Below are 12,925 nucleotides of genomic sequence, written 5' to 3'. Positions count from 1 at the left end.
GCTCGTGAGCAACATTCTAATGAGAATAAATCACTTTGCACTCGTCGACTGACTGTTAGTATTTTCCCTGAATCTCCTGCCTGAGTAATTGAGCTGTGTCATACCACAAACATTGTGCCATGTTATACAAATAGTCACTGACAGTACCAGCTACAATTAATTACAAACGACCGTAATGAAAACAGTGATGCTACCAGAACTGTCATTGGCCTAACATAAAAAATATTTCATATTTCATCATATAAAATGAAGATATATGAACTTTTGTTAAAGTTAAGCATGTAATTTACCATAATATGAATCATAGTCAATACAGAAACATATAATATAATGGAATATAATACATGTTTTCCCGGTGAGGAACTTATTTTTTGGAGTAAAAATAAATAAAACGTTTTTTTTTAAAACTTATTGTTGAAAAATTTAATGAAGCCTGTTTATTCAACGATTACCTCAAAGCACTTTGTACTGTGTAGTGTTGTGCTCGCGATAAAGTGAGGGAGTTATTTTATGCTGGCCAAGGTTGAACCGGGAAAAGGCCCACACGTCATCAGGCGAAAGCGGGGAGGGAGGAGCGCCTTTCTCAACTCGAACAGTAATCTGCTCCTTGCTCTGTCATTTTGTCAACAAGGCATCATGGTGTGTCGTCCAGAAGCCTACAACATCGTTTTCCATTAAATAAAGGTTTGAATTTTCTAACTCGTTTTAATTGGGAATAAAGCTCAAAAGCAATCACTTTTGCATTTGAAACAGAATCCTTCTCATTACTCCAGTGCTCCTAAATCACTTTGTTTTGAGCTGATTTTGCGTTTACATCACTGCGTTCACATCCTAATCGGAATTAGGAAACGCGGAAATGTCCGATTATCTGATTCGTTCAACGCGGCACGGTTCCAAAACGAACGGAATCAACTTTCATCCGGTGCAGAACACGCTTACACGGGCTCCCTGGGCGAGATTAATCGAACCCCCTCAGTGTTTATGCGGGGCACCTGGCTCATGTGCGGGAGGCAGCCCGGTTGCTACCAACTTTCAGGCGGTGCAAAACACGCTTACACGAGCGCCCGGGCGAGATTAATCGAACCCCCTCAGTAACTTCAGAAGATTTGAGTGACAAGTTACGTCATTTGCAAGAGGGAAAGCATCTTGTTGCCTTGTATTCGGACGTTAGCATAGCATGCTTGTAGCTAGCTAACCCATAAACATTGACAGTTAAAGACAGCTAAACATCGAGGACTTCGGTAAGATATCATCTCACCTTATCACATGTTCCATTCATATGCGTAAAATGCAATGCTTTGTATGTTGAAAAATATCGTGTCTTGTTGCAGCTGGAAATGGTGGATAGCATGCTAGCTAGTTAGCTAACGTTAACGTAAATAGCTGTGATGAGTTACAATCAATCTGACTGTCTCGTGCCAGTCGTGGATGTCTTCATGATTAGGAAAGTGAATTACTCAAATGTTGCACTCGAGTACTAACATTATTTTAATTGGTCATAGCTATGCTATCTTTGTAGTTATCTGTTTATCTAATGTTGGCTATTTTTGAAGATAATGAGGAGCCAATGAACATAGCTAACTAGAGAGAAAACTACAGGGATTAGCTAGATGAAAAGCTTTGACAAGCTGCCCAGTGTTGCTAGGTAACGGGACACCCAGCGGGCGACGAGTAAGCTGTTTATAACATTAGGGTAGTTTGCAAGTATCTGCTAGATTGAAAGAGGGATACAACATCCTTGTTTCTCTAGCAGTAATGATTCGATTTCATACACCACACACACACACACACACACACACACACACACACACACACACACACACACACACACACACACACACACACACACACACACACACACACACCATATGTACCATGATTGGTTATTATTGTTGTAGGATTGTGCCACCATGTTGGTGCCTATATTCACCCTCAAGCTGAACCATAAAATCAACCCTCGCATGGTTACAATGGGCAAGTTTGATGGGATCCACCCATGCCTTACTGCAGCCACACAAGCAGGGAAGGTATGGCCTCACTCAGTTCTCTTTGATTGTTTCTCCATTTACATGTGTGCATGAAGTATGCATTGAAGTATAGCACTCCAGTGAAGTTATTCAATTTTCTCTCTTCCATCAGGTGTTTATCCATAACCCTCACACACGTGGCCAGCGGCAGGCAGCCCACCGTCTGAGTCAGAGTGCCCAGGATTCGGACATCTCTCTGCTCAATATCAACCAGGCTGTGAGCTGCCTGACAGCTGGCACACTAGGACCCAACACCACTGGAGACACGCTCCTCGTGGGCACCCAGACAAACCTGCTGGCTTATGACGTACACGACAATGCTGACATCTTCTACAGAGAGGTGAGCCAAGGACAGTACAAAGGACTGGACACAACGTTATAACATATCAGTACAGCCTCATGATTCTGTTGTAGCAGCAGTATTACATAAGCCATCTGCCTGCTGAATCATTAACTGAATACAAAGTTGCAAATTAAGATGTAATATCCTTTTTCACATCATATTCTCTATAGGTGACAGATGGGGCCAATGCCATTGTTTTAGGGAAATTGGGGAACATTGAGTCCCCCGTCGCCATCATTGGAGGCAACTGCGCTTTGCAAGGATTTGACTATGAGGGGAGTGACCAGTTCTGGACGGTATGGCTCACGTTCCTCTTACTCTCTTGATTATGTGAACTGTTGTGCAAAAATGAAATTGAAATAAAAATACTTTTACGCAATAGAAAAGTGATAACTGTTGATGTTTGTTTCTATGGGTTCATTTTCAGGTCACGGGGGATAATGTGCGATCATTGGTGCTCTGTGATTTTACTGGTGATGGAAAAAATGAGGTGTTGCATTTCATTTGTTATCCAAAGATGAAAGCAAATACTTTGAAATATAAAACTCAACGATTTCAGATGTTGTGTTATTAAATAGATAGGCCTATACTAGATCCTAAAATGGGTAATATGCTGTTTTTTTCTGGTCTTTACAGCTTCTTGTCGGATCAGAGGACTTTGACATTAGGGTATTCAAAGAAGACGAACTTGTGGCTGAGATTGCTGAAAATGAGGTATTGCTCATCTTACATGAGGCCATGTTGTTTCTAATGTAAATGTAAAATGTAATGCTATTTGATTATGTTTTATGATCTTGATGTTTATAGTACATTGTGTGTCAGCAAAGAGACGATGTGTGCTGATTGCTCTCTCTTTGTGTCATTCAGACGGTTACCTCCCTCTGTCATATGCATGGCAGCAGGTTTGGTTATGCTCTGGCCAACGGCACTGTGGGTGTATATGACCGCACTGCCCGCTACTGGAGAATCAAGGTACTGCAAGTTTTGAATTGGCTGAATATTAGGTTGTTTTCTGTCTAAATGCATCCCTGTCACTTTACACAAAGCATATTACATTTGCACCAGCTTTATGTTTAAATATGTGCCAATAAAGGTTCCTCCTTCTCCCTGCAGTCTAAGAACCATGCAATGAGCATCCATGCATTTGACCTTAACGCTGACGGTGTTGTAGAACTCATCACAGGCTGGTCCAATGGAAAGGTAAACCACCTTGATGTGTCAGTCGATAATCAATTTAGCACCTATTTGTTAAAATGAGTACAGCACCAATCAAGAAGAGTCTTCCAAAGTTCTCTAATCCTTCACTTTGTCACATTGTCTGGAACTGGTTGGCACTTGGCACCAGCCTTTCCTCCAAGTGTAAGGAATGTTGTAAGTCCCCTTGACTTCACCATCATTTACAGATTGATGCACGGAGCGATCGAACAGGTGAAGTCATCTTCAAAGACAACTTCTCGTCCTCTGTGGCTGGAGTGGTGGAAGGGGACTATCGCATGGATGGACAGATCCAGCTCATCTGTACCTCTGTGGAGGGAGAAGGTAAAGACATGTGGAACACAATAGCTATTGAATATTGTTTATTTGTGTGTATGTTTTCAGTAAGTGACATCCAATGTGTTGTGTGCTGGTTGTCAGTGCGTGGCTACCTGCCTGCCAGTAAGGAGATGAAGGGGAACCTGATGGACTCCAGTGTGGAGCAGGATCTGATCCGAGAGCTGAGTCAGCGCAGGCAGAACCTGCTACTGGAACTACGCAACTATGAGGAGAATGCCAAGGTTTCTAAGAACACACACTGACAAACACTTTCACAGAAAGAACTATGAGGATAAAGCTACAACCAAACACACTTTTACATTCATAGATGTGCTGAAACTCTCTGAAGTTAGCATTATATTCTTATAATATTAAAGCCCACACATACAAGCATACACCCACACCCCAGACCAACATTCAAAGACACATTTTCTCAGACATATCAGTTACTGTGAGGAGAACGCTACGATCCTCCCACCTCTTAACTATGTACAGACTACACACTCATGGTGTTTGTGTCATAGTGTAAAATACCTCTTTGTGACTGTGTCTCTGTAGCAGGCTGTCCCAGGAGCTTCAGAACGGGACACCCAGATGGGGGTGATACCAGCCAATACCCAGCTCCAGACTGTCCTCTCTGTCAGAGAAGCCACGGAGTCCCAGAGGTCACATATAGAGCTCAGCATCTCCACGCCGAATGGTAAACACCATCACCCCACACAGATACCCTCCTTACCATCTTCACGGACCACTAACACACTCATGCCCTAGATTTACATTGTCATCAATACCCAGTAAGCAGCTCACTTACACAGAGCTAAAACCACACAGAATCTCACCAAGCTGACCAAACCTCAGCCTGTCCCACATTGAAACCAATGACACTCACCATCCTATAATTCCAGAATGCGCAGCCTCGTGTATTTATTACTGCACTGTTGGAGCTAGGAACACAAGCATTTCGCTACACCTGCAATAACATCTGCTAAATATGTGTATGCGACCAGTAACGTGATGTTATTTGATTTTGATTTGATGTGGCTTACTGTGGTAAGTGAGTGGGCTGGGTACTGACCTCTTGGCATTCCTTCTACAGAGACCATAATTCGAGCCGTGCTGATTTTCGCTGAGGGAATTTTTGAGGGTGAAAGTCATGTGGTACATCCCAGTGCCCAGAATCTATGTGGTTCTATCCGTGTTCCCATCATTCCCCCCAAAGATATCCCTGTGGATCTACACATCAAAGCTTTTGTTGGCGGCAAGAGCAGGTACACATATTTCAATGATGAAAGAGACATAGATGTGTCTTCTGCATAGATGTGTTAGTGTATTGTCTGGAACAATTGATTTGCCAATGAAATTCACTCTTATTATCCAAACATTGTAGTTTCAGTGGAACTTTAGCTCTGTCCAATAAAAAAAAAAAACATTTTGTAATTTGATTGTGCTTCTTCTGTTCCCTGCAGCAGTCAGTTCCACGTCTTTGAGATCACACGTCAGCTGCCTCGCTTCTCCATGTATGATCTTAATGTTGAGCCTGAGGCCCCCCAACCTACTGGGAAAGTTACCTTCACCATCAACGACAGGCCACAGAGAGTGAGCACAAACTCTGTATTGCTCTCTCTCACTTACTCTTACTCTTACACACACACACACACTTTCATGTGCTGTCACCTGTGGCGACTTCTGAGCCCTTCTGGCTCCATAGTAATGTTACTGTCACTATCAAATGGTTGTATTCTCTGTCTTTAGGTGGTCATGTGGCTGAACCAGAACTTCCTTCTACTAGAGGGCATTGATACCCCAGACGTGACGTTCACCTCTCTACGTGGCGGAGGACTACTCACCATCAGCATGCTAAGCACTAGTGGAGAGGTATGTCTACATGTCCTAACACGTATCGCTGTGCACAGGATATCTCTAGTATTTCAAAATGGACCCTTCACCTGCCCTTTTCTTTACAATCAGATCACACTAAACACAGACGACATAGACCTGGCAGGGGATCTAGTCCAATCACTGGCTTCCTTCCTGGCCATAGAGGACCTACAGGCAGAGGCAGACTTCCCCACATACTTTGGGGAGCTGCGAACGACCCTAACTGAGGTAAACTCCCCACCTCAGCCTCCACACCAATAGTATTTATCTCATTACCAACCATTTCTCTCATTATTTTGTGTGGTAGGCCCAACATATTTTTGTCATCTATTGTTTTAACAGGTAGATGACTATCACTCTGTCCACCAAAAGCTGACGGCGGCCATAGCAGATCATTCTAATCACATCCGTAACATGCTGGTGCAGGCAGAGGATGCACGGCTCATGGGTGACATGTGAGTGACAACATACCAACCACCACCTCCATGATTTTTCTGTAGGATTCCTTTGCATGGCTCGATAAGGTGATAATGACCTGTTTTTCTTTTTAATCCCTTCATCTTTCTTTGTGCCTGACAGAAGGAACATGAAGAAGCGCTACATTGAGCTCTATGACCTGAACAGAGACCTAATCAATGAGTACAAGATCCGATCCAACAATCACAATGCTCTCCTCGCCTGCCTTAAGTCTGTCAACCAGGCCATTCAGAGGGCAGGGAGACTGAGAGGTGAGTAGGGGTTGACGGAGATTAGTGAAGCATCAGGCTTGAAGAGAATTTCATGTGTGTTTTAAAGGTTTCAGATCTCTGCTAACCTCTCTTCCTCATTGTCTCGCTCAGTGGGAAAGCCAAAGAATCAGGTTATCACAGCCTGCCGAGACGCTATCAAAAACAACAATGTCAACGTCCTGTTCAAGATCATGAAAGCAGGCACAGCCTCTTCCTGAGGGCACCGCACAGTGGTTGCCTGAAATCCTGAAGGGATTGGAATCCCTGAGAGGCCAGTCTGGGGGGAGAAACGGGGGAGGCTTTACATGAGTGAAGAAAGACTAGTTCTCTAGTGGCAAGGCCAGAAGAAGAAACTGGCCTCACCTGGACCCCCAGGTGCCATTGGGCAGCAGTGATGTTTTAGAGGAGTCAGTGGTTGGGAGTAACTGTCAACTTGTATATGTTGTTTTGTAGCCAAAGAACTATACTCCTTGAATGTTAGATGGGACCAGCAGAGTGAGATACATGTTTACTTTTTGTAGATTGTAAATAGACAGGGAACTGTATTATGTGTGTGCAGAAAGAAATGTAACTAAATTAAATTACTGTCTTATAACTAAATTTTTCTGTGTTTTGAGTTTTTCTTTGTAGTATTTGTATTCAAGTCTTGTCAGTTAAATAAATGTATTCCATGTCAGTCTCACCATGCGAACTGAGTCCTGCTCCTAAATTGCAGCCATTTTAGACAGCTAGGGGCTAGAACATATAGTCCCATATTGCAAGGATCACCACGATAAAAGTACATTATCGGACAAATAAGTATGCTAGGTCCTCATCATTATGCCCCCTTCCTCCAAATTCTTGGGAGTCTGTCTCCAGTTGCTGTGCTGGCATCTGGAGCACCGCTGAACCAGCGACTCCCACACGTGTCACGTGGCCAGTGTAAAGAACACCGTTAAAACGGTATCGTGCCAGTTTTGCACATTTCTCCAAAAGTTAACTCCTTCTTACAGAGCCTCCAAACCAAGTACGTCTGTATTCATTTAATGTGTTTTTCTCTCAATTTTAAACCTCGTTTATGTTGGACCCAGGTTGGACCCCAGCTTTCCTACAGTCTGAGACTGCAGATTTCATACAGAAACCAGATGTTCCCGGGTTTGGCAGTGGCGCTATATAATTGCTTTGGTGACTTTAATCTGTCGTGGTAAGTATGATGACTGATGTGCAGGATACTTTGTACACATACTGATTACAATACAAACGCGGTTATTCAATATAGGTCTCCCTGTGATATGCAAATATGCAACAGAGTCTGGCAATTACATGTAAATGTAATGCGTCATGGTAGGATATATAATATATGCAACACAATTATTCCTTTGAGGGTAAACGCATGTATGTCAGTTTTGCTGACGCAAAATGCGTAAAATACGTTTTGTTGTTTTGTTCAAAGATGCATTTTTGCAAGTTATAAATTGCATGGTTAACCAATAGTTACATTTAGGAAAGATATTAATATGAACATTACGTTAGGAACACTATGTTCTAATGAATACAGGACATGCTTTTCTATTTAGGAATCTTATGTACAGCTTAACATAAGGTCCGACACGCCCCCCTCCTATAGCGAATTTGCCAAATTTGGGGCTACGTCCTATAAGAGAAAATGTCAATGTTGTCATTCTTCGAAATGTTTTGGAACATTTTATTCTAAAAACACCCCACTTCGATGGAGCACAGCTGCAGAAGTGACTTTTTGTAGCAGGTTAGGAGAGCGTTTTATCTAACCCTAACCTTACCCACTTTCCTAACCTTAACCTAATTATCCTAACCTGCTACGTTATTTCTCCTAACCAGCTTCATAAATTCTCTCAACCTGCTACGAAAAAGTCACTTCCGGTGGTAGCTGTTTCGAAAGTGGCGTGTTTTTAGGGAATCACGTTTTTCCATTGCTTTTTCTGAGGTGTCATTTGAATGGTAGACAACTGGGAGATGGTCTGGGCCCGTTTTCCCAAACGTATTTTAAGGCTAAATTAATCGTTAGAACTTTCGTAGGAACATCGTCAAATCCGTTTCCCAAAACCATCCATCAGTAAAGTTACTCTTGAAAACGCTCGTTATTTAACGACTGCCTCAGACCACTCGAAGAACAGCTAAGTGTGTCGTCCGTTAGATGTTTTTTTTGTCCTTCCGCCTCACTTTATACACAGAAGATCTCCGCTAAACAAAATCCAGATGTTTATTTGTCTTTCTGTGACTACCAATAACTTTAAAGAGACTGTGACTACAAATACAAGGTTTCCAATTTCTTTGCAATTGTTACTAACAAGCGAAGGATAAAAATATGATTAAATGAAAACCGCGGTGTCTGTATTCGGCTACGTATACCAATATGTTGTTTTTCAAATTTATTAAAATGAATGTCATGTTTATTCAATTTAGTTTTATTTTGCTATTTGTACGTCACTGTCTGTAATTTTTGCCTCAATATATTTAATGATGTGGCAAATCTTGATTTAGTGCATTATTATAGGGTAAGCATTAGAATAAGCTGCCGCAATATTTGTAGCCATAGGTGACATCTCTCTAGGAGCTGATCTGTAGGTAAGATTTGAAAGGGAGAATACTGATCCGAGAGCAGCGCTGCCTTTCTTGCGAGCGTATCAGAATCGACATATGCCTCAGACGCAATTAGTGAATGTTCTCTCTGCATGTTGTTTTGGTAAACACATGTTACAGCTTCGGCTGTTGTACAAAATATGCATCATTAAAACACTCCTAAACCTAAATTCAATCGTAATCGGGAAACCGTAGGGGGGGCGTGTCTGCTATAGGAAGATTGATTCTTGCAAACATTCTTGCAAATAGTTCTGGGAATTTGGGGAAATTAGTTTGAAGGATTGCAACTGCAGAGATCATTTATTAATAATAACTTCAATGAAAAACAGAAAAGAAATTATACAATGTAAATAACTAAATATAAAAGTAAAATGTACTTTTGTTCCTCTCCTTTTATGTTTATTTCTCATGTGATTTATCGTCATATCAAGGGAGCAGATCCTGCTGATGAGATGGAATGAGTGTCATGGACTAAAGGGAAAACCCCTCACATACCGCAGGAGAAACATCAAGACTGCAGAGTGTTGGGTTACGGAGAATAAATCGGCAGGAGCTCATGGTCATAACTGTTCCCTGTCATTATGTTGACTCAATGAATGGAAACAATCCGGTTGGAAATCATCCAGAAAACCTTTGCATGGATGATCAGTATTGGGCAATCCTCACAGGATGCTGTGTGGCGCTTTCTGCTCTGAGATCCTGAGGGAGAGGAAAATAAAGATCAATCGGAAAAGAGTGGTAAATAAAATCAGAGGGAAATAGGTTCAGTGGGACACAATGAGGAGAATTTATATAAATGGAGATGTTCTGTGCACCCTGCTCATGCTGGGGCTACTCTGTCTGATGTTGTATGCCCATCAAGGCTTCACTTCCACCTGGGACACCTGGCACTTAGAGCAGGGCTGTACAAGTTCCCGCGCTCTTTTAGGGCCCCCACCAGAGAGCCATGTAACTAAACGGGTCCCTTCTATGCCCCCAGACAAGACAAAGTGCCAGTCTGCACGTCAGTCCCATTCTAAGTCTCAGACACATCCCAAGTCCAAACTTCAGTCTAAATCCAAACCTCAGGCCAAGACCAAATCTAAGTCAAAGAAAGATGACGGGACAAAGGCTGTTCCGGTTTTACCCACACGACCACCTTTTGACTTTGAGGGTTACCTGAGGGATAAGGACAACCGGGACTTCATACTGCTGATGGACCAGCCAGGGAAGTGTTCAGGCGAGCCCTACATGCTCATTGCTATCAAGTCAGTAGTGGCAGACTTTGAAAGGAGGCAGGTAGTGCGGCACACCTGGGGAAGAGAGGGTGTGTTCCAGGATGGGCAGACAGTAAAGACTGTATTCCTCCTTGGTGTACCCAGGAACAAGACAGCCCTGCCTTTATGGGACCGGCTCCTTGCCTACGAGAGCCACACCTTTGGGGACATTCTCCTCTGGGACTTTGATGACACATTTTTTAACTTGACACTTAAAGAGACCCACTTCCTCCAGTGGGTGAATGACAGCTGCTCCAACGTCCAGTTCATCTTCAAAGGTGACACTGATGTCTATGTGAATATAGAGAACATTCTGGAGATGGTGAAGGGTCAGAAGCCTGATAAGGACCTCTTTGTGGGTGACATCATCCACCACGCCCACCCCATCCGCCGGCGCAGCAGCAAGTACTTTGTGCCTGAGGTTGTGTACTGCCAGACGATGTATCCGTCATATGCAGGAGGGGGAGGCTTTGTGATGTCTGGTCACACCGCCAGGCGGCTGAGTGAAGCTTGTCAGCAGGTAGAACTATTCCCCATCGACGATGTGTTCTTAGGCATGTGCTTACAGAGAATTGGAGTGAAACCGTCACACCATGAGGGTTTTCGTACATTTGGCATTGTGCGTCCCTCTGCTGCTCCCCACCTCCAGGTGTTTGACCCTTGTTTCTACAGGGAGCTGATGGTGGTACACAGCCTGACAGTGCCACAGATCTGGCTCATGTGGAACCTGCTGCATGACCCCCAACTGAGCTGCCACAGTAAACTGGCCCCGACCCTGTGGCACTTCAAGTCAAGGGGCAAGGTACTCGGGACAACAGGACAGAAGGACTCAGAGATTACAGTGGAACAGGACTATGATGTTAAAGTGTTTGTAAAGCATTGAGGGGTTTGGTTTAGGTTGATCAGAGGGACTACACTGTGAAAGCCATTGGGATATGGAAGCTGTGATTGAATGTTTGGTAGTTAATTTGAGGCAATACAGTGGTTTTTGCTTAAGTTTACAGCCATTGTAAATGTACCCTTTTTCTAAGACAAAAATCCTGTTATCTTTTTCATTAACATCCTGGATGTAAAACCAGTCTGTATACTGGTGGTAATGTTTACAATATCCCTGCTCCATTTAAGTACAGTGTGACTGAATCCATTTATTTATTTTATTGCACAGAGCCTCAATAAGGTCAATATTGACTGAAGCATGTGCCAGGTTGATTTTGTGAAATTGAATGTACGCTACAGTGTTGTCAATTATGAATCTTTGTGTGTGATAACACATCATATTACACCTGTACGTAGACTTGAAAGGGAAGTTAGGGGAGGTAAAGCTCAATGCATCAACTGTATAGGACACATCACTGCACTCTATACTCCTCTGTAAACTGGTCATCTCTGTACACCTGTCGCAAGACCCACTGGTTGATGCTTATTTATAAAACCCTCTTAGGCCTCACTCCCCCCTATCTGAGATATCTACTGCAGCCCTCATCCTCCACAAACAACACCCGTTCTGCCAGTCACATTCTGTTTAAGGTCCCCAAAGCAAACACATCCCTGGGTCACTCCTCTTTTCAGTTCACTGCAGCTAGCGACTGGAACGAGCTGCAACAAACACTCAAACTGGACAGTTTTATCTCCATCTCTTCATTCAAAGACTCAATCATGAACACTGTTACTGACAGTTGTGGCTGCTTAGTGTGATGTATTGTTGTCTCTACCTTCTTGCCCTTTGTGCTGTTATCTGTACCCAATAATGTTTGTACCATGTTTTATGTGGCTACCATGTTGTTATGTTGTGTTGCTACCATTCTGTGTGTCATGTGTTGCTGCCTTGTTATGTTGTTGTCTTAGGTCTCTATGTAGTGGTGTGTGTTTTGTCCTATATTTATATTGTATTTTCTTTATTTTTTTAATCCCAGGCCCCCGTCCCCGCAGGAGGCCTTTTGCCTTTTGGTAGGCCGTCATTGTAAATAACAATTAGTTCTTAACTGACTTGCCTAATTAAATAAAGGTTAAATAAAAAAATAACTGTAGCTGTGGTAGGAAGTCCCCAAAGGACCTCATTATATAGTTCAACACTCTGGGGGAACTTTCCTAGAAATGTTCCAGCAGAGGTATGAACACAAACAGTTCACACCTTCATCAATGTTATGTGCACAGCACCTCTTTTTTTTTAGTTCATAATTAGACACACTGAAGACGACAATCACCAAGCAACAAACCAAAGGTCAGAGTAAAGCCTGAACATGAGTGGGTGGGTGGTGTGCTATCATTTACAATACTTGTGATAATCAGAAATCATACATGGTGTTCCTTTTTAAACTTGTATGTTCAGCTATACCTCCAGCTGTAGTCCAAATGCTTTCTTTACACTATATGCTGTTGATATGAAAATAGAAAGCAATCTGTTAACACTGAAATTGTCCCTGGTGGAAAAACTGCATGTGCTGCTTTTTCTTGCTCTTAATAAATAAATAAAACAAATCTTTTTTTGCCATATTTATTACATCCATTTGTTCATATCCTTTTTGTACACACGGTAACAGGATTATGTTTCATTAACAGAAT

At 42.6% G+C, this 12,925-nt stretch overlaps 2 protein-coding genes across 3 annotated transcripts; both read left to right on the top strand.

Annotated features, from left to right (window-relative positions):
- Positions 1 to 570: 570 nt before the first annotated feature.
- On the top strand, positions 571 to 7,109 carry bbs2 (Bardet-Biedl syndrome 2). Of its 2 annotated transcripts, none has more exons than XM_014148664.3 (18): positions 571 to 684; positions 1,899 to 2,027; positions 2,140 to 2,367; positions 2,541 to 2,666; positions 2,798 to 2,860; positions 3,007 to 3,084; positions 3,238 to 3,342; positions 3,484 to 3,570; positions 3,774 to 3,909; positions 4,006 to 4,145; positions 4,462 to 4,603; positions 5,000 to 5,171; positions 5,370 to 5,499; positions 5,656 to 5,778; positions 5,872 to 6,009; positions 6,124 to 6,236; positions 6,361 to 6,509; positions 6,621 to 7,109. In XM_014148664.3, exons 2-18 carry the CDS (start codon positions 1,911 to 1,913, stop codon positions 6,725 to 6,727), a joined length of 2,154 nt encoding a protein of 717 aa, XP_014004139.1. In that variant the 5' UTR covers positions 571 to 684; positions 1,899 to 1,910; the 3' UTR covers positions 6,728 to 7,109. The 2 variants fall into 2 exon arrangements, with proteins under 2 accessions (XP_014004139.1, NP_001135214.1); NM_001141742.1 differs by lacking the exon at positions 571 to 684 and adding an exon at positions 1,143 to 1,241.
- A 317-nt stretch (positions 7,110 to 7,426) lies between these two features.
- LOC106573724 (UDP-GlcNAc:betaGal beta-1,3-N-acetylglucosaminyltransferase 9) lies at positions 7,427 to 12,841 on the top strand. Its single transcript, XM_014149033.3, has 2 exons — positions 7,427 to 7,692; positions 9,539 to 12,841. The coding sequence occupies exon 2, from the start codon at positions 9,885 to 9,887 to the stop codon at positions 11,244 to 11,246; it is 1,362 nt and encodes a 453-aa protein (XP_014004508.1). The 5' UTR covers positions 7,427 to 7,692; positions 9,539 to 9,884; the 3' UTR covers positions 11,247 to 12,841.
- Positions 12,842 to 12,925: the final 84 nt, after the last annotated feature.

This window comes from Salmo salar, chromosome 16 (genome assembly GCF_965601325.2).
Source record: "Salmo salar chromosome 16, fSalSal1, whole genome shotgun sequence".
Taxonomy (NCBI): Eukaryota; Metazoa; Chordata; class Actinopteri; order Salmoniformes; family Salmonidae; genus Salmo; species Salmo salar.
This window is presented reverse-complemented; position numbering and strand designations above follow the sequence as displayed.

Bases quoted from the DNA above. Each gene is read 5' to 3' on its own strand.
- bbs2 (XM_014148664.3), top strand. From the start codon at position 1,911: ATGTTGGTGCCTATATTCACCCTCAAGCTGAACCATAAAATCAACCCT. The intron at 2,028-2,139 runs GTATGGCCTCAC...CTCTTCCATCAG, and splicing joins CAGCCACACAAGCAGGGAAG to GTGTTTATCCATAACCCTCA. The intron at 5,779-5,871 runs GTATGTCTACAT...CTTTACAATCAG, and splicing joins TGCTAAGCACTAGTGGAGAG to ATCACACTAAACACAGACGA.
- LOC106573724 (XM_014149033.3), top strand. From the start codon at position 9,885: ATGAGGAGAATTTATATAAATGGAGATGTTCTGTGCACCCTGCTCATG.